Below are 18807 nucleotides of genomic sequence, written 5' to 3'. Positions count from 1 at the left end.
CTCTACAACTTGAACGAATAATGTATTTGTATGCAGCACAGCAGAATTTGACCTTTTTCGGTGAATAAACTGAAAATTCTCATTTCTCTTTTTGTGTCATGTGGTGCTGCACTATCTGAATTATATATACGTGTCATCTAGTCAACAAGTGTAATGTTGTAGTATTCTTTGTGCATTCCATTCTTAACCATTAGTGTGCTATGTTGCGTGTGCACTGGCTCGTGTGTGCCATGTTACCTGTTGTTCCGGTCCTGAGCAGCCTGCCTTTCCTTTCGGAGCTGATGGATCTCTTGCTGCTGTTCACAGCTCTGCGCCTGCAGCCTCCTGCTCTCTTCTCTCCCCTGCTCTGCCTCCAGCTCAGCATGCTTCACTCGCCCCCTGAGTGAAAGCACAGCATCCCGCAGCTGCTCCATTTCCGCACAGCTCTCTGAGACCAAACAACAGAGGTGTAACAGGCAACAAGTACCGGACCATACCAATCATAACGTTCCGGGTATCAAGTAATGGCAACATGTACATTGCTTTGTTTTTATCCTTTTAGCTTAACCCATTAAGTACCAAATTAAGCTGTATTTATGTAATTTGATATATTCTAAATCAATATTTCTACACAGAACAAAATGTAAATCGCCATGGCTACAAACTGCTGCGTCCCATTTTGAGGACAGTCAAGTTACACATGACCGTAATCAGACCAGAGAAACTTTACGTTGGCTATGAAGCTCAACACAGAAAATTGAGCTTTATCATCACTGTAGGGAGGAAAACACCAAGAAATTTAAAATTTGTAGGCTTCAATTTCTTATTTTATATTGAGGCATCATACAAACATCTGACGGGCTATATTAACAGCACAGTTACATTTAGCCTTAAGTTATCGTAACAATATAGTTAAAGAGAAAATGCAATGCCAGTTAAAAATGCTCCAAAACATTTTAATGTAGCCAGTCCTTAAATCAGGATAATAGCACTTAATGGGTTAACAACAATAAAACCCACCAGAAAGCATAGAAAAACAAAGTAAAGAAAGATGGAACCAGTCAGTTCCTTACCTCTGCTGGCCTGCTTTAGCCGGGCCTGAAGACCTAGAATTTCCTCCCTCAAGACTTGGTTCTCATTGGACAGCTGGCTAACTGACTCAAGTCCCTGGATGTAGATGTTTGTAGGAGGCCCTGTGGGAAACAAAACACAATGAACACAGAAATGCCACACAGTGGTAATAAAAACCAGGTCCTGAGATGTACTGTATCCCCTCCACCTTACCGCTGTCTCTCCCAGCCAGCGCTAGCCTCTCCTCCAGCTGCTGTCTCAGGCGTTCATTGGTGCGGATCGAGTCCTCCAAACGCTGGCGTAGACCACGGATCTCTCCCAGGTGCTCTTCAATCAGACTTGTGCCTGAAACACAGAGTCGTTAGGAACTAGGTAGAAAATTTCAGAGGCTTTACTTCATACTCCTGCACACTGATACCTGTTGCATTGATATCTTTACCTGTGTGGCTGGTGCTGGACTGATACCCGGATGATCCTAATGACACATCCCCATAAGTATTGGTTCCCATGGGCCTGACAAGGTGGCTCATATCCCAGACTGCACTGCTGTCAAGCAAGCCTGTCTCAGCTCCCTTCAGAGTGCTGTTGCCAGGAGAGGCCTGGTGAAATGGATGATGGGACAGTGGGGTACAGCTGGAGGCTTGGGGTTGTGAGTGGCCAGTCAAGGAGAAGTTGGCCGTGTGGGACAGCGGTTTGGCATTAGGAACAGCAAACCCTGCGGCTAGAGGCAGAGACAAAACATCAGGAGGTGAAACAGCCTGTTATTTCCAGTTACAATACAGCATTATACAATAACAAACATTTAATAGCTGTGCATGCATGAAAGACTACTGAAATGTAAGCCACAATTGAAACAAATCGAATAACTACGTGGGATATAGGATTCTCTGTCCCACTTGCATGTGGAATGGACAGGGCTGATCCATATCGCACTACTGTTTTTCTGTATGGTTTGAATGATATATTAGCATTTGTTTTATATTCGTGTTTAACAATTTTGCTTAGACATGGAGGACTTTTTTTTTTTTGCGTGTGTGTTTAAGGGAAAAAAAAAGATTCCGAGAATTTGGGATTAGTTCCTCTTCCTCAAAGCCTTCAGTCCTTCTCCCCCTCTCTATCAACAGCAGAGTTAGATTCGACTATTTGCGATGGCTGATCTATGAATCAGCAAGCCCACCACCATTTGCACTTAAAATACACACAACAACCTTACTGCACCTTGAAATCAATAGAAAAAAAAAAAAAAACTTCAGCATTACTGAACAACCCCCCACCTGAGGCATCTGTGTTAAAGCTCTCAGGATACCTCAGTGTAGGCAAAAAGTGTAGCACCAGCCATAATCTGAAGCATAAAAACCGTAGAACAAAAAGCTGAGTGAACAGACGGTGGTTAAAAATAGGGCCATGCCTAAGTCCAGCATTCAAGATTATGTTATGGCAGCTGCTAATGTCCTGCCATGCAAAGCTGCACATGCTGAGTGGATGAAAAGCATGCCCACTCCATGACCTCACACAAACACACGCGAATCAAAGGCTCTCACTTTCTCCCAGCTGCCTTTGCAGCATCTGAAGCTCCTGGTGCACTTCCGCTATGGAGAACGGTGACACGCCACTGAAACTGGGGTCAAGGAATGGAGGTCGGGGGTCAAAGGGTAGGGAACTAAACTGACTGGAGGGGTCAGGGCAGTAGTGGGTCTGAGGGAAAGTAACAGCACTGGACAGAGGGCCAGAATAGAGGTCTAGAAACAAGGTAAATAACAAAGAGATGGAATACATTAGAAAAGAAATAACCTTTCTCTTCGCTCTAACCCAAACCAAATCAAACCTGTGGCACAACCCTTTTATTGATGATTATTTCAAATACAACTAAAATGTAGCTTATAAATGTACCAAGTGTGTAGAATAATGAACTTTTCCACTATTACATCTACAACCAATTGAATATGTTTTAGACGTGGTTAACTTATTTTTGTTGTTCCATGGAAGAAGTAACGCATAATGATACTACATAGACCACCACAGTGTGGAAAGTTCCATGTAGCAGAAGTGACGCACACCCACTCAGCCCTCTGTTGTTACCCTACCTTTCTGTGCCGGGCTGGACTCCGTGGGATTATGTTGTGAGCATGGAATTTTTGTATTGTTGTTGGACTGAGTCCCATGGGATGCAGTGGTGGGTGATGGGACTGATGGGTGTTGTGTCGGAGCGCCACCATGACTGTGAGAATCTGAAAGGAAATTGTGCTCAATGTAGAATCGCATTACACTGATATGACAGGCTCTTGCTTTGTCTGGCTAGAGGGTTAGCAATGAAGGCCAAAAACTTACTGTGTTACTGTTTTTCCCCTGGAAAACTGAATATTATTTTAAAACCTTTATTTGTGTAGTGTTGTATAGTTTTGTACAAAAGGAATTGAAAAAAAAAATATAACACATAATCAAAAAAGAGTTATTTCTACTGTGTTACTGGCAACCCTCTGTATTTTGCCAAATAAAAACTAAAGGAATACTGTAGAATTGTCGTGATTTGCCCTCACCTGTGCTGGCCTGTTCGGGGCTCATGGTGCCCCCATGCTCCTCCTGTGTGTACTCGCTGGCAGTGTCCACATCAGAGCAGAGCTCCAGGTCATCATTGGCGGAAGCATGATCATCTGACACGAAGGAGGTTCTGTCCGAGTCAGAAAGGGCGTGGCTGCTTGAGGGTGTGTCTGGGCGTTGCTGGAGCTTGGCACGGAGTGACTCAATGATCTTATCCTTCTGCTGGAGCTCCCTGCTTAGCCTGGAAAGACAAGAGAACACAAACCCTAAACTGAGAGACACTTGAGGGATGGCAAGCAGCCTTTTTAAGAGCTTGCTGTCTTCTAATGCTTTAGAAATCCCTCATTAACCAACACTGCCAAATGATTACTTTCGTTGTGACAGGACATATTTTCATATTTCCATCACAAAAAAAAAAGATTCATATGTTCTTTTAAAGAAAATATGAATCAGTGAAAAGCTAAACATTAAATCTTCAGCAATTCTAGAATCATAAACACTTAATACTTAATTAACTCATTAACAATACAGTTCTTAGGGGAAGCAACTTCCCCTTCTCTGGACCTTGCATTGATGCCAGCGATCATAACATCCACGTGAAATTCTGATTTCGTTCACCATTTCAGTATACTTGCCCAAAACTTTCTTGCAAAGGAAAAATGCACAGTTGCACTCCTCTTCCACATTAAATCAATAAACTGTGATAAAATCCCTCTCCCATGCCTAGATTCTTACTTGTCGAGCTCCCTCTGCAGGGCCCTTCTCTCTCGGTCCAGTTGTTTCCGTAGAAACACCAGCTCCCGCTCGTGTACACGGGACTCCCAAAATGTGAACGAGAAGAGGGATTCGCGGTACAGCGGGCTGCTCTTTGAGAGCATTGACTTCCACAGTGGGGCCATAGTGACGACGCAGTTATTGCTACTACAGGAAACAACTTCCACTGCTGCTGGCTGCTAGGTACCACCGACTGTATTCCACAGAATGGTGCTGGATCAGTCTAAGCATGCTACATGGACACACTGGAGAGCAGAACCAATCTACTCAATATCCACAACAATCCTCTGCAACCTTCATTATCTTCTATGCTGTTTAAAAATGCTGTTCTAAAATATGCCAAGCATAAAAAGGTCAGGGAGAACACCTGAAATCCACTAGGACTTTGTATATGTCTTCACTTCGCAAGAATCCTTTTCTGCAAAGACTCAGGCTGTCACATCAGTACAGAAATCCAAACGTAGCCCTGTAAAAGTATCTATTCAGCTGTGCTAGAAAACCAGCTGATTAACGTGACTCACCTATGCAGATCTCTTATTGCCTTTAGAAACCCACAGCGTTATACACACAGCATATGTCATATAAGGCAAACTCTTTATTCTGCCTCTTCAAAGCCTGTTCACAGGCCTTTTTGGGAAAAAAGCCCTAATTTTACTAAGCCTTTGGGGCAATTCCATTCAATAAGCAATCAAAGAAAGCATCACAGCAATCAGTTTCCATTCAACTTAATGTGAGTCAGCTGAAGGCACCAGTGGCGTGACCTTCTGCTTACTTCCGCAGCTTATTACTTCCACTGAAAATACTAATTGCTCATGTTCCTTAATGCTCTTGATATTCCTAGATATATGAATCTTAATACTTCGTAGAAATGTTCTTTTTTGTTTGTATTACAGAGTCCTCCGTATCATGCAATTCACATTTTGATGTTTTGAAAATGGAAGTAATATAACCCTGCTGTCATCCAGTGCTTTAGAAATCTCTCAGTAACCAGCAGTGACAAAAGACTGCCCTTGCTGTGACAGAGGAGTCTTCCCTTCTTCCCTGAGGTAAAAGCTTTTATCACAAAGGTTTATTTAAAGAACATCAGAGCACAGTTACTCTCATAAATGGTAATTTTCACTGATTTAACAAATAAAAGATGCATCAAAGCACTTAACAAAATCTAGAATCTAAAATATTCTAGAAATTATTTTCACAGCGACACCACTTTACAATCTCCTCAGCTGAGAACCTTTCAATGTTACAGCCACTCATGACCAAATTTAATTGTGTTTAAAACGATACTAAAAGCCTATTAAAATGGCAGATTTCCACTTGTCAGGTCAAAATATGTACAGAACACAAGAAAATAATTAAATCACTTTAATCAGCTCTAATGCACTGCACTGCCCTACATCACATTAACAACTCCAACCAAGACGAGTCAGCTAATATTTCAACCTTTTTTAAAAGTTAAAAGTTCAAGAGAAATATATTTCATGTTTTTCCATCACTTACTTACAAAGCACTACACTCTGTATTCAGGTTTCCATTCAACTCCAAATATGAAACCAGCAGCAGATAAGAATTCCTCTCAATTCACTGAAACAGGCTGTTCTGACAGACGGCCTCCTCCACCAGTGATAAATTTCACCCCCACATACAGACTCGGTTGCTATGGTGTGTCCCTGTGTTACCTGCTTCTTAAGCTTAATCACAGAGACCACACTGAGATAAATCAGCTTGCTGTAAACCTGCATCCATCTGCCTTTCTGTCACAGCCGTTGTTGTCACTATCATGTAGTCCCCTGAGACATGTGTTCAGTAAGACCTACAACACAGCATTTTAAATGTATAAAGTGAACAAGATCCTCATAGCACCAACAAGGCAATCCATTTCATCAGAAACAGTGCTCCAAAAACACCACATCAAGCCTGATTATCCTTCTTTTACAATCAGTATCCCAATGTGTTAGACTGTAATAGGAACTGGGATGATCCTGGGCATGAGAGACAAAAAGTGTGAAGCTGATCCATACATGCAATCCTTCAAGCAACAAGCCTCATCCACAAATCTACCCTGGAATATGGAGAAACGCTGTGCAGCTTATCATCTGCAGACTTTCACACAGCATTCAACAGGAGAATGAAGCTGAATGGTAGTGCAATGACAATCCCTTCCTAGAAATAAAGAATCCTCTTCTTGATGGCATGTGTCATTGAAAATCGCTTGATTATCCAAGAGTCCCAGCCTCCTCATAGTGTAATCAGAATTTGAACATTTTAGAGCATGCAGGAGACTACAAGCAGCAACTATTCCTTTTAAGAAAACCAAACGGACTGCAGAAATATTCTCAGTCACCACACTGCTGCTTAAACTCTGAGTGCAGCTTGGACAACTGGCTAATGCCCAGAACAGATGCACCATGGTGGACAAAAAGGTCTTATCAGCTACTAAATCCATCTGCGAATCTGCTTTGGCCTATTAGTGAATAAAATGATCCAATCAAAAAGCTGGTCATTATCATCTCCCCAATGCAGCCTTGAAACCAGTATGACATTACTCAGCAAAGCAGCCATGCTTCATATTAAAACATCCTCAATGACAGACCCTTTATAAATGCTAAATAAATGAAGACCTTGTACTGTACTATTTATTATAATAACGATAATGATAATGACAATGAAATTTATATAAAATATTATCTGACTCTTTATTGACATGTTGACAATAAATCCCCATTTTATTTGTCAGTTATGGAATCTCAATCTACTGTATATGTGACAGTTACAAATAAAGTAGCTTGAGCATTTGGAAATATGCCTTGTTTCACAATGGCTGAGAATTTCTCCTCTGTGTAAAATTAAACAGAGCTTTGAAGAAAAGCAGCCTTTGTGAATAGATGCAAATTTCTGTACCCCAGTTTAACCCCCACCCTGCTGATAATCCCTTGTTTCAACTTCAAGCTGTGCAAGGCAATCTGTATACCAGCCTGCTCTTTGTCACCTCCACTGTTTCAGATTTCAAAAATAGAAACCAAGAAACCAAGCTGACTGATTCAGTTCAGGCATTTCATAGCTGGGAAACAGGATGCCTAATTTACCTTAACCACCGGTAAGGTTCCATTAAAATATTATAAACTCTGAAGGGTAGTCTGTACTGATAGTTCTGTTACTTATCATCTCTCTGTGTCCCACTGTGTTCTTACCAGCAACCAGATAGAAGCAAATCAGGTGTTTGACAGAAAATAACTGATCTGTCTAGAAATCAATGACTCAAATGCCCTTCACCTCCCCCTGCAGGGTCATGCAATCGCACAAACTTAATCGGTAGGACGTTTAGGGTTTAGCTGATGAAGAATTACCAGGAAAAGTACTGGCCTTGGAAATGAAAACACAAGGCTGATATAATATGCAAAAAGATGTTCTGGACAATCAGCTGTTGCAACCTCCTGCGTACTGATGTTGAAACCTGTCAACTGAAACACAATTGCGATAGTTTTATCCGCATATCCTGTGTCGTTAATCAAATGCTGCTGGTCATTTCACTGCCTGACATTTGCCATGTGCTCCAGTGTACAGAAAGTCTTTGTCACCCACTGGCATTGAAATAGGTAACACAATAATGTGGAGGAGAAAGGAATTCCTGTGTGGTGTTTAGTAATATGATGTTGCCAAAATGCAGAAGTAGTGAGAATGTTATAATAGCCAAACTTTATTTCAACTTTAAAAAAAAAGGATTCAGGTCTATTACACTTCCCCAGACTTTGAAAAGCTCACAAGCTTTCTTTAGATGTTGCTTCCTCCTCAGCCCTCCTCTGCCATGGTTTACTGCCTCTAAGCCCCACACAGTTCATCAGCAGACCAGCCATTCCCAGTATACTTGCTTGTCAAACCGACACAAGAGTGCATGAAAGTGGAAATATATCTTGCATGAAAAATCACATCTGTTAATAGAAAATAATTCTTTACAGCTAAACACAGTATCAACTCTGGCTAATTCTCTATTCCGAACCCCACTTCTGAATTGACCTGCAATTCAAACCAGGCTATCATAATCAAAAGCGTGCTGATACCAACTCAGAAACCACAAAGTGTGTAAGACAAAGTTTTTGTTTCTGATTTTTAGCATGATGTAAGTCTCACAAACATAGAACAGACTAGACAAGGAACCAATCACTATTCTGAACAGGATCCATGCAGTTCGATTTAGAAAGTCTATAGTTAGTTATGTTATCTGAATATAGTGTACTAATGTCTGGCTTAAGCCCACTGCACTTTTATATCATATGCTTTTATGTTTCTTTTTTGTTGTGAGAGCTTCAAGTATATTTTCAAGTATTCACCATTTCATCTGTATCAACAGGGACAGCCAATGAGTTAAGCACTAAAAAGGGTAAACAAGTTAACATGTGAGGGGTCTGATGCAGTCAGTATGAACTCTGAAGGGTGCCTAAAAGACTTGGCTGATAATGAGCTTAAGTGGGAACATCTAAGTGGAAAGGGTTCCTGACACAAAAGATAGCTGTGCAGAAAAGAAGACAAACCTGCACTGTGGTTTGTATTTAGTGGTATAAGTAATATACCACAGTAGCTTTTGCTTCTAATACTATATCTACTTGTGCGTGTGTGAAACTGAAAACATCACAGACTGCCTACCTCAGAGCCAGCAGCTCATGTCCTGTCTTGTCATCAACTTCTGATCGATCTCCTGCAAACAGAAGAAACAGAAGAAGGTTCAGACTTGTACAAAATATCCTTACAACAGAGTTCCGTGAAGGGTTAAATCAATTAAACTGTCATTTCCCAAACACTTTTATAAAACGGTATGTGTCTTCACAAAATAAAAGGTTTAAAATGTCAGAAATCACCTTAATAACACATAACACATGTTTTTTTTTTTTTTTTTTTCTTTTTGGTAATGTTGTGAGTACAGTGCCATTAATGTAGTGCTGAAAAAACTAAAGTGATGGGGATTCCCAAATGTAAAGGAGGGAAGACTCACGGCCGCTGAGTTTGCTGCCGACGCGCTCTGCCAGCGAGGTGTCCTGTGCCAGCTGCTCGCGGAAGCTCTGGCCCATGTAGTAGTCGATGTCGTTGGCGCGAAGCAGCTCCTCGAAGGACTTGGTGGTGTCGCCGAGGTGCTGGGTCAGGATGTGGCAGACACCCCGGCCCTCACGCATCTTCTGACGGAGGTGGGAGAGCTCTCGGGCCTGAGCCTGGATCAGAGAGTCGTATTTCCTGAAAGAGCAAAGCCACTGCCCTTAACTGCGGGGTTCAAAAAATGACGCTTCATGTGAAAGGGGTGCAAAAACTACTTCACAACTGAGGAGCTCACAGGTAAACAAGTAAGCACTGAGGATGGTCTTGCATTGACTGACTCAATTGCACTTTTTCACTCTTACACTTTAGCACTTTTGGAGTGTGCTTCAATTTATGAACTATTGGTGATCTATGCTCCTGCACTGAACTACCTGTTGGATGCAGTAAATTGCTACTTGAGATTCTATGTAACCTCCTAAAATAAATAAATAAAAAGTCTAAATAAATCAACATTAAAGTGGTACAGCACATGTACAGTAGTTAGCTACTGTTTTATGCCAATGCTGTATTTTTACTTCCATTGATGGCTCTTTTTTTGTAATAGCTTTTAATATGTAAAAAGAGCAGATGTTGCTGCCTCAAGCATATTTTATATTAACATCTGTCACAATCAAGCTAATGGAAATAGACATTTCTGTAGTGGAATTTTACACTGACCTTCATACAAGTCTGGTTTTTATAATACCAGATTGTTTCTGTCTGAATGCTTAATAAGTACTGGTTACAGAGACGCTGAGAGAAACAATAGTTTCTTTAAAAAACTTCAGTTTCAAATATATTACACCTTGTCATATCAATATGTATGTCAAATAGAGAACCCTATTGCTGTGCACGACATTGTTAGCACTATAATACCATACACTGCATTTCCACCTGTTATAATATACCTCGGCCAGGTGGCAGACTTGAGATCTTCAGCCGCTGCCTTGCCTTCGAGCCTGGAGGCCTTGAGCCGAGTCTCCAGGGAGGCCACACGAGACACTAGCTCCTGGAGCTCCTTGTTGGGCTGAGCAGCTGGGATGGCCACCCCGTCGGACTGCCAGCCCTCGTCGTCCTCCAGGCAGCTGTGAGCAGGCGAGGCCTCGAATCTCCAGGCTACCTTGTGGGGTCGCTCCAGGCTGGAGGCATAGTCACTGGTGGTGGAGAAGGAGCGGATGCGGGTCTGGAGGTTGCGGATCACCTTCTCGGATCGGTGCAGCTGGGCGCGCAGGTCCTGGATATGCTGCTGGAGAGCCGGCACATCCTCACACTTCACTGGCTGCTCCTCTGGCCACAGCCTCACCTTCAGACTGGACTTGAGAGGGAGCGGGGTGGCGCGGGCCTCGTCCATCAGGCTGGCATCACTGTACAGGTCTCCCTGCACATCCAGATCGTCATATTCTGGAAAAAAGTACCGTACAAAAATACATAAGTCATCATAACTACTTGTCCAAACAAACATACAAACAAATAAGAAAATCTGACCATATTCAGCACCCGTAAGTGCAAAATAGGCTTTTCTGTATCTGTTAATCAACACAAAACAAAAAAAGCCATAAAGGTTATGTATTGTCTTCATGACAAGTCCAGGATTTCTGGGCTCAAAATATACTAAAGATTATGAAATGTTTTAAAGAGGCTTCCTGCACAAATGTTGGGTTTTTCTATTCAAGTTTGAGAAATACAGCAACAGTTCCCCCTTGTGATTATAAAGATGCAGTGCCATATAAAGACTTTTTTGAATGGTTGCAGCCAAGCATTGCAGGTAAAACTTTTATTTCCAAAAGCACACCAATCTTTTAGAACAAAAATCGGTTCTTTTTTGTTTAAAATTGAGAATTTCTCAATCACATTCCTCAAGCATATGTTATAATGCATACCTGGAAAGTTTCACAATAAATCTAAAATGCTACTTTCCCTCCAGAATGATTTCATTGGAGATGGCTGCACTAGTCCTCACCTGGGCTGCTCGCCTCCTCTCTGTCAGCCTCGGTCTCACTCCTGCCACAAGTCTCGTAGCCCAGGTCCTGCAGGTCCACCTGCACCTGCTTACTCTCCTGTTTCACCGACACCTCAGCTGTGGGGGTCAAACAAACCAAGACATGGAGTAGAGCCATGTGGAAAACTACAACATCAGATCCAAGTTTTAAGACATTTGTTTACAGTAATCCAAATGAACCCTTTCATGCATAAAATATTGAAAATAGCTGATAAAAACACACATAACAGATATATTTTTCATTGACATTTGTTTTTCATTGCTTTATATGGGGGGAAAAAAGGCATTCTCATATGAGGTCATCATGCATTTGTGTCTTCCATATGTTCCCATGTAAAGACTAGAAGATAGTTTTGTTTGTATCCATCCCCATATGAGGTCGCCAAGCACGAAAGGATTCAGTTAAACGCCTTGATTGTATCAGATATTTTTTCTTTAAGCCTGTGCTTATGTGACAGTAACAGATTGATATACAAACAGTGACAGGATGTAGGTATTTGCAGTTAGAGGGAGAGCTTACTGAGCAGGATGTGGTAATGCTTGAGCTGGTCGGACTGGGCCTGCAATGTGGCCTCGGACACCTTGAGCCTGTTCTGCAGCTCGTGGCTCTCCTGGCGACTCAAGGCCAGCTCGGAGCAGAGCTGCTGGGACTGCTCACGAACACTCGCCTCCACGTGCTCCCAGAACCGTTCTGAATCCAACTGCAACCCCGCCTGGGGGGAGGGAAGGAGTGGGGGTTGAAAGAAAAAAGCACTCCCTGTAGTGGCTGAGAATTAGAACACAATTTCCTTGGCTCGTTTCTTGCCAGTTACCTACACTGTTGGTGAAAACAACAATACCAACTTGATCAATTTAGTTCTGCATTTAATTCATTCAACAGTCAAACCTGCGCAAACATCTCTAAAAATCAACTTCTGTGAACTCAGATATTGATTTTGGATTCCTTAATTCAGAAACCATAACACTTACGCACTAGCTAATGCACCAGTAATAAAGATCAATATCAATAAAAGATACATAAAAACCAACCTATTTTTGACCTGCTTGCTCTGACAGTGATATGATAAAGGAACAGAGCCCCCTGTTTGACTTCTTGTCCCTTATGTGCTTCTTTAAGGTGCATGGTCAGTAGGTCTTCAATCGATAATAGGAAGCCTTCTCTAAAGCATGACTGCAGTACTGTGGTTTAAAGAGCTGCTCCACAAGCACAAGAGATCGGTCTGACAAAAGGCTCTCTGTCTCACACTTGCCCGTGTCTATGTTGCTTACAGAAAGGCCCTTTTATTGCCACTCTTTGGCCCGGAACTCTTTTCCAGCCTCCAGTCTTATATAACTGTTTATGTAAACCAGCCACCGAAAACAAAATCCCAATTCATCACCCTGGGCCAAGGTCAAAGACTGTCCTTACAGTTGGTGGTGACCAACAAGCAACATGTTTGTGTTAAGAGGAGATGTCTGGCTCACACCCATCATTTTCCTGTGTCTCCAATGACTACCACTTCCTGAATTGCTTTCCTGAGTCCACTTGAACGTCAAATCTTTACTGGTTAGAGCAGCTTCAGTGACTGGATGGCTTGGCTAGTGACAGGCTATAGGAAAAGACTAAAAAGCCAGTCACTCTCACAGCTCCAAAAATATTTTGGCAGAGATTTTGAAGATAAATATATACATTTTTAAAAGGCAATAAAAAAGCAGCACTGTGTACCTGTAGAGAGGATTCTTTGGTGGGCTGAGACAGCAGAGCCCCCAGGTCCAGGGAGTGAGGTCTCGTACTACGCTTCCTCTTCCCACTTCCCTCTCTGAGCTGCACTTCCAGAGCTGAGCGCTTCCCCTGCGCCAAGCCCAGCTCTTCCCGCAGCCACTCGATCTCGTGGGCCATGTTCACTATCAGCTCTGGGTTGAAGACCCCATCCTTCCCACAGGCCTGGCAGTTTAGCTGCAGCTGCTCCTTCAGCAGTCCCACAACGGTCTCCGTGCTCCCCAGCCTGCCCTTCAGTCTCCCCACTTCCTGCCTCAGGCCCTTCTCGCTCAGCCTCCCGGCCTCACCCTTCTGCCACCATCCCAACTTCACGTGTCCTGCCAGACTCTTCAGCTCATCGTTCTCCAGCCGCAGACTCTGCAGCGCGTTCCTGAGCACAACAGAGAAAGACAAAGCTGGTTTCCAATTTAAAATGTCATGCTATTCTACTCTATCCTTTATACTTGAAATTTAAAACAACCAGCTAGCCAGCGCAGCTTGTTTGAAAAACAATTTTTGGCAGCGTAGTTAACACATACTGTAGTTATGAGCCCTCACAACAGCAGCAGAGTATTTGAGAAGTCTGTATGTAAAGCTGTACCTCATCTGAGAGAGGGAGGCATAGCCGGTGTTCTCCAGCTGTGTCTTCAGTTGTCTCAGTTCGCTCTCGGCTGCCTTCTTTTGCTCCATCAGCTGCTGAATCTCAGACCTCATCTCCAACAGACACTCCTTGTCCACCTGTGATACGCTGGTACTCGAACCCGAACCTCCTGCCAGCTCTGTCTGCTCACGGGTTGCCACATTCTGGACAGACAGAATGACACATTGCTGTGGTTACTTTCAATGACAATTCAGGTTTTTGTTTGCAGTTAAGAACCTCTCATTCACCTGGCTTTACAATATATATATATTTTTTTTTAGTATATCGTATTTGAATTAAAACTGGTTTCCATCTCTACCTGGCTGGTGGACAGGGACAGGGCTGTCAGTTTTGAGTTCTCTTTCTCTTCAATGCTGTCTGTGTAGTCAGTACTGCCATCATCATCATCATCCTCATCCTCCTCCACCTCTTCTGCTGAGCTAAGATCTGAGGGAAAACAACAACTTGAGAAGAGTTCCAAACTCCATTTTAAATTCAGTCTTAGTCATGCGTCTTTTCTGCTGTTTTTCAGTGACAGAGAAACACACTGGCATCACTCTGAAATTAAAAGAAGAAAAACATGTCCCCCCTTGAAAAACAAACACCACAGCAAGTAATTTGACTGCACTGTAATAGCAATTTAATTCTGCAGTAATTTGCAAACCTAATGGTAACATAGAACAACAATCACAGCTTTAGATATGTAATCATTACTATCAGGTAAGCTACAAGAATTCACATAAAAAAGGACCTAAGATAACTGGAAGCTCTTCTCCAGTTATGAATCAGAATTTACAGGCACTATCAGGATGTTTCCCAGCCTCGGGTCAGGGCAGGCAACTATTATCTATACAGACATGCACTGATAATTCCCCACAATAACCAAATTCAGCTTGAATGCTCCAGTGGCTAACAAAAGACTGGCTGTGTCTGGTTCTAATTAGTGAAGCTGCTTGTTATTAAGGGAGGTCATTTATTGTCAGAAACAAGGATTAAGCATGAAGACTAAAAACTGAAAGCTTTTAACATAACAAACAATTAGCACTACAAGAGACATGCTGCAAGTTTGACCTTTTGTGTCTCAAGTTTTTGTTTTGTTTTTGCAAGGTTATATTGTCTACAATTGCAAAACCATTGATCCCAGGACTCGACATAGCAATTTTCTGATAAGACGTATTCGTTTAATTCTTATTTCCTCAAAAGAGCTAACCAGTACACGTATCTGTATAGTCAGATTCTTGTAGCTTTGATTAAATTGAAAGTATCCTTTCTCCATCTTACTGTTGCTTTTCCCTCTGAGTACGTATATTACAATGAGGCAGATTACAGTAAATAGAACAGAACTGAGACTCTTTTTTCAATTTCTATAGGTTAGTAATAATGTAACATTATAAGAGAGATGACGTGAGGTCAATTAAAAGAGCTTGGCTTTCTGTAGTTAAAAACTCATCATGCTTCAATTTGGGTTTTTTTTACAGTATCAATAGGGTTTCTGTTGCTGGTTTGTTTTTTACAGCTGTTTCACAATTTCACAACCACTGACAGTACAGTCTATAGAAGCATAATTGTTTTCTTTTTAAACTGGGCTGAAGCAAACCCTTTGTGAATGCAGCTCAGTGTCTATTTTGGAAATAAGACTCAAATTTCAGGGATACTTCCTGTATTTCCCCAAAAAATAAGATAATGCAAATTTATATAAGTGCTGTCTATTACAGACCCCTCAAAAAACTGCACTTTGGCTTCTCCACTTCCCCATTGCTTTATCAAGCAACGTCAAGCCCTAGTTTTAAATAGCTATGACTTGGTTGATTTCTATTTGGTTCTGCCTTTTCATGAATAGCAATTTGCAGTTGTTGTGATTTCGATTTCATTTAAAAGACATTTGGAGACAAGCCAATGTGTTCCAATTCTCATATGTTCCTTCTGAAAGCTCCTGCAGGGCAGTAACTGATAACAGAGACCCTGACTCCATAAACAAACAGTTGCTTTAATGTAACATCAGCCAGCATGGCAATCCCTGCCTGCGCATTGCCATTAAAAAGGCAGTCGGCTTTCAATATGGGTGCTTCTTACACAGTGATGTCAATAGGGTTTTTTTTTTATTTCTTGCCTGAAAACTTTTAGAAATATGAGGGACTATTAAATGTTGTCTTCAATACTAATCCAGTCAGGGTCATAATCATTAAAACCCATAGCAACTGGTTTAACCCTCACCAGATTACGATTTTAACTTATATTAAAACCAAACATTTTAGTACACTCAAAAGAATCCTACGTGCCTTAATTACTGCTACTGTAGATACCTCATTAAAATGCAGCTTTCTCATTCTACTTCAGTTTCAATAGGAACTGAGCAGAAAGATGTGAGCTCAGGTTTGGATTACGGCGTTTGCACTTTGAGAAAGCTCTCTTTAAAGCTTTATCTGTCTCGCCCATCATATGGACAGCATAACAAGAGCCAGTTATAATCAAATATGTATGTAAATCTTTGGGGTGTAACTGTAATTAAAATGCGTAGCTTAATTAAAATATTTATTTGGCTGATTTGGACAAGTTCCATTATTAGATGCAAAATAACGACGCATTAAATGTGTTTTGTGTTACAAGTCTCTTAGACACACATTGTAAGGGGTCTGTTGTTTCAATATACTGCGCTAATGTGAGTACCATACCTTTTACTGCTGTGAGCACAAATGTGGTTTGCAGGTGTTTTGATCATATGCAATTACCATGCAGTAACCCAAAACCAAATGTTACTCCGATTAACTGTATTAAATTAATCTTATTTGTTGATAACAAGAGACAGAACTGTAGTGCATAAGCATGGTGCAGTGTGCATAAACTTTTTTACACAGATGAGTCCTTTGATGCATGTTACTGTATTGAGATTACCAGATGTTACTTTCGTAATTCATCGCATACCAATAAACAATAATATCCACACATAAAAGAACAATGAGCATCAAACCCACTGTTAGCACTATATCCTTGTTTAATGTAAAGAAGTTCATTGCACAGGAAGGGCTTAACTAAAATGTATAGAACTCATAAAATACTTGTTTTATATTAAATCTCAGTATTAATGTACTCCTAAAAAGTACTAAATCAAATCAATGTCTGTGTATCTGCATACAGGAAACGGCCTGATATGTGGTACAAACGTTTAGAGCATGTCTTGAATGTCTATAGTGCATTTGCTTACCTTTCAGTCATAAGTTCTTCTGTTGAAATCAGTTGGTTATGAGAAATAATCCTGTGTTTCTTAATTGCTAACCCTATTTCACACTTAGCCAGTAGTAATGCCCTGGCCAGGGCATACCATGTAGGGTTTAATACCCTTCCACCACATTGAAAAAACTGATATAGACTATTTAAAAGTTGCTGATATGCTGAAAGAAAAGTTGCATGCAATCCAAAAAAAAAAAAAAAAAAAACTCAGGAAACCAGCCATGCAAAAACTGAAATTCGTGCAGCAAGCTGCAACAGCACTGACAAAGCACAACACAAATGGGTGAATATGTTCCCATTAATGTTTTCATGCTAATACAGAGAATGTGTCACAATGGTATGTGATGCTAGTTAGGCCCTCTTTCTTGTAAGAACTTCTTAACAAAATGTTTTAGCCAACATCCTCAAAAAAACAACCCGAGAACATTTAATTTAATTTAGTATTGCTCGATCGAAGACATTTAGCCAGTGAGGGAAAAAAAGTTTGATCTGAGCTTTTCATAAAATATCAAAACAGAGAGAAAGCTACATTTGAAAACCTGGTTCTGATCACTCTGACAATAATACTTCTTTCTGACTGTATAAAATGCCAATTGGTAACAACAGTTATTCCCCCTTTACTTCTGCATCAAGCTCATTAGATCTGAGGAATGCCTCTATACCTAGCAAATGTGTGACACGAGCAGGACATGGAGGTGAAAAAAACAACTGAAGGGCTTGGGAGGCGACTGCAATGGGGATGGAGGAATAGCTACAAGCTGACAGCAGGGAAGGTATTGGGCCTAAAGTAAAATCAGCTTTCACAAACTGGGGAGATGATAGCTGCTTACGGTTCTGTAGTATCATCATCATACAACATGCATCCCATATATCTGCAAACAACGTTCAAAACACAAGTCGTTTCCATTCCCATTCCAATAAGCAAGGTGTACGGTTTCCAATGAACCTGTGGCACTTGCTGTTCAATTCAATTCACATGTGACATCAATATCGGGAAAACACAGCTGCAGTTAGTGTTGGTAGCAATTTATTTGTTTCAAATTCTTACATAAATGTTTAAACAAAATAAATAATGTGACACCAGAAATCTCTCTTGATTAGGTTTTAAATAAAGGGCCCAATTTTCCAGAGTGGGAAAAATACTCATGTAGTATATTTACTATGTAGTGGGCAATGAGCCAGCAGTTTCCCCACACTGGAAAATAAAGACAGTCGATTCAGTGAAATTGTTGTTTTGCAGATTATTCATCTCCAGGTGCAAAAAGTTGGCAATGAGCTCTGGGTTCCAAATAAGGCTTTCCAATGGAAGGCAGTTTTGGTTTATGAATACAGGTTTAATGAACAGCCTAACAGAGCTCCACAAACAGAAGGAAGACTGGCAAAAAATGCTCTGATAAAACAAGGGATTAAAATTATCTAGAATTTTAAAGTTTACTGCAAGACAACATACAGTGGTGCTCTACATGATAAATTATATTTGTACAACAATATTCTAAAGCATCACACAGTAAATCCCCATCCCTCTTACAAACTACTACGACAGAACTCAATAAACTGCTTACGCTTTTTCAAGCACATGCTATCGTGATGAACCTACCGCCAGAGAGTGAGTAATAGGGTGTCTTTATCGGACATCTAGCTTTAAATTATATGTTAATTATACTTACTATGAGAAAACATTTCTAAGCTTTTAGGAGTCTGAAGTGTCTCTGTGGATTTCTGGTGTCTACAAGGTGAACATGAGGTGAAGAACATATGGAACTGTATGGAGAAGTATTG

General features: G+C 41.1%; 1 protein-coding gene across 15 annotated transcripts in view; it reads right to left on the bottom strand.

Moving 5' to 3' along the window:
• The window catches only part of LOC121326974 (myomegalin-like), an 81918-nt gene that overhangs the window by 5977 nt on the left and 57134 nt on the right, over positions 1 to 18807 (bottom strand). For 11 of the 15 annotated variants that reach the window (XM_041270679.1, XM_041270678.1, XM_041270670.1 and 8 more), the window contains 15 exons: positions 14120 to 14247; positions 13762 to 13964; positions 13128 to 13551; positions 11943 to 12135; positions 11384 to 11500; positions 10332 to 10824; positions 9347 to 9582; positions 9001 to 9052; positions 3588 to 3829; positions 3135 to 3278; positions 2592 to 2789; positions 1490 to 1771; positions 1264 to 1395; positions 1053 to 1172; positions 238 to 427 (listed from right to left, as the gene is read on the bottom strand). In XM_041270679.1, the coding sequence (XP_041126613.1) occupies positions 238 to 427; positions 1053 to 1172; positions 1264 to 1395; positions 1490 to 1771; positions 2592 to 2789; positions 3135 to 3278; positions 3588 to 3829; positions 9001 to 9052; positions 9347 to 9582; positions 10332 to 10824; positions 11384 to 11500; positions 11943 to 12135; positions 13128 to 13551; positions 13762 to 13964; positions 14120 to 14247 (3154 nt within the window). The remainder of the gene's footprint in view (positions 1 to 237; positions 428 to 1052; positions 1173 to 1263; positions 1396 to 1489; positions 1772 to 2591; positions 2790 to 3134; positions 3279 to 3587; positions 3830 to 9000; positions 9053 to 9346; positions 9583 to 10331; positions 10825 to 11383; positions 11501 to 11942; positions 12136 to 13127; positions 13552 to 13761; positions 13965 to 14119; positions 14248 to 18807) is intronic. The other 4 variants (XM_041270667.1, XM_041270674.1, XM_041270676.1 and 1 more) reach the window with 4 other exon arrangements.

This window comes from Polyodon spathula, chromosome 14 (assembly GCF_017654505.1).
Source record: "Polyodon spathula isolate WHYD16114869_AA chromosome 14, ASM1765450v1, whole genome shotgun sequence".
Lineage (NCBI taxonomy): Eukaryota > Metazoa > Chordata > Actinopteri > Acipenseriformes > Polyodontidae > Polyodon > Polyodon spathula.
The sequence above is the reverse complement of the archived record's forward strand: the minus strand, read 5'-3'. Positions and strand labels throughout refer to the sequence as shown.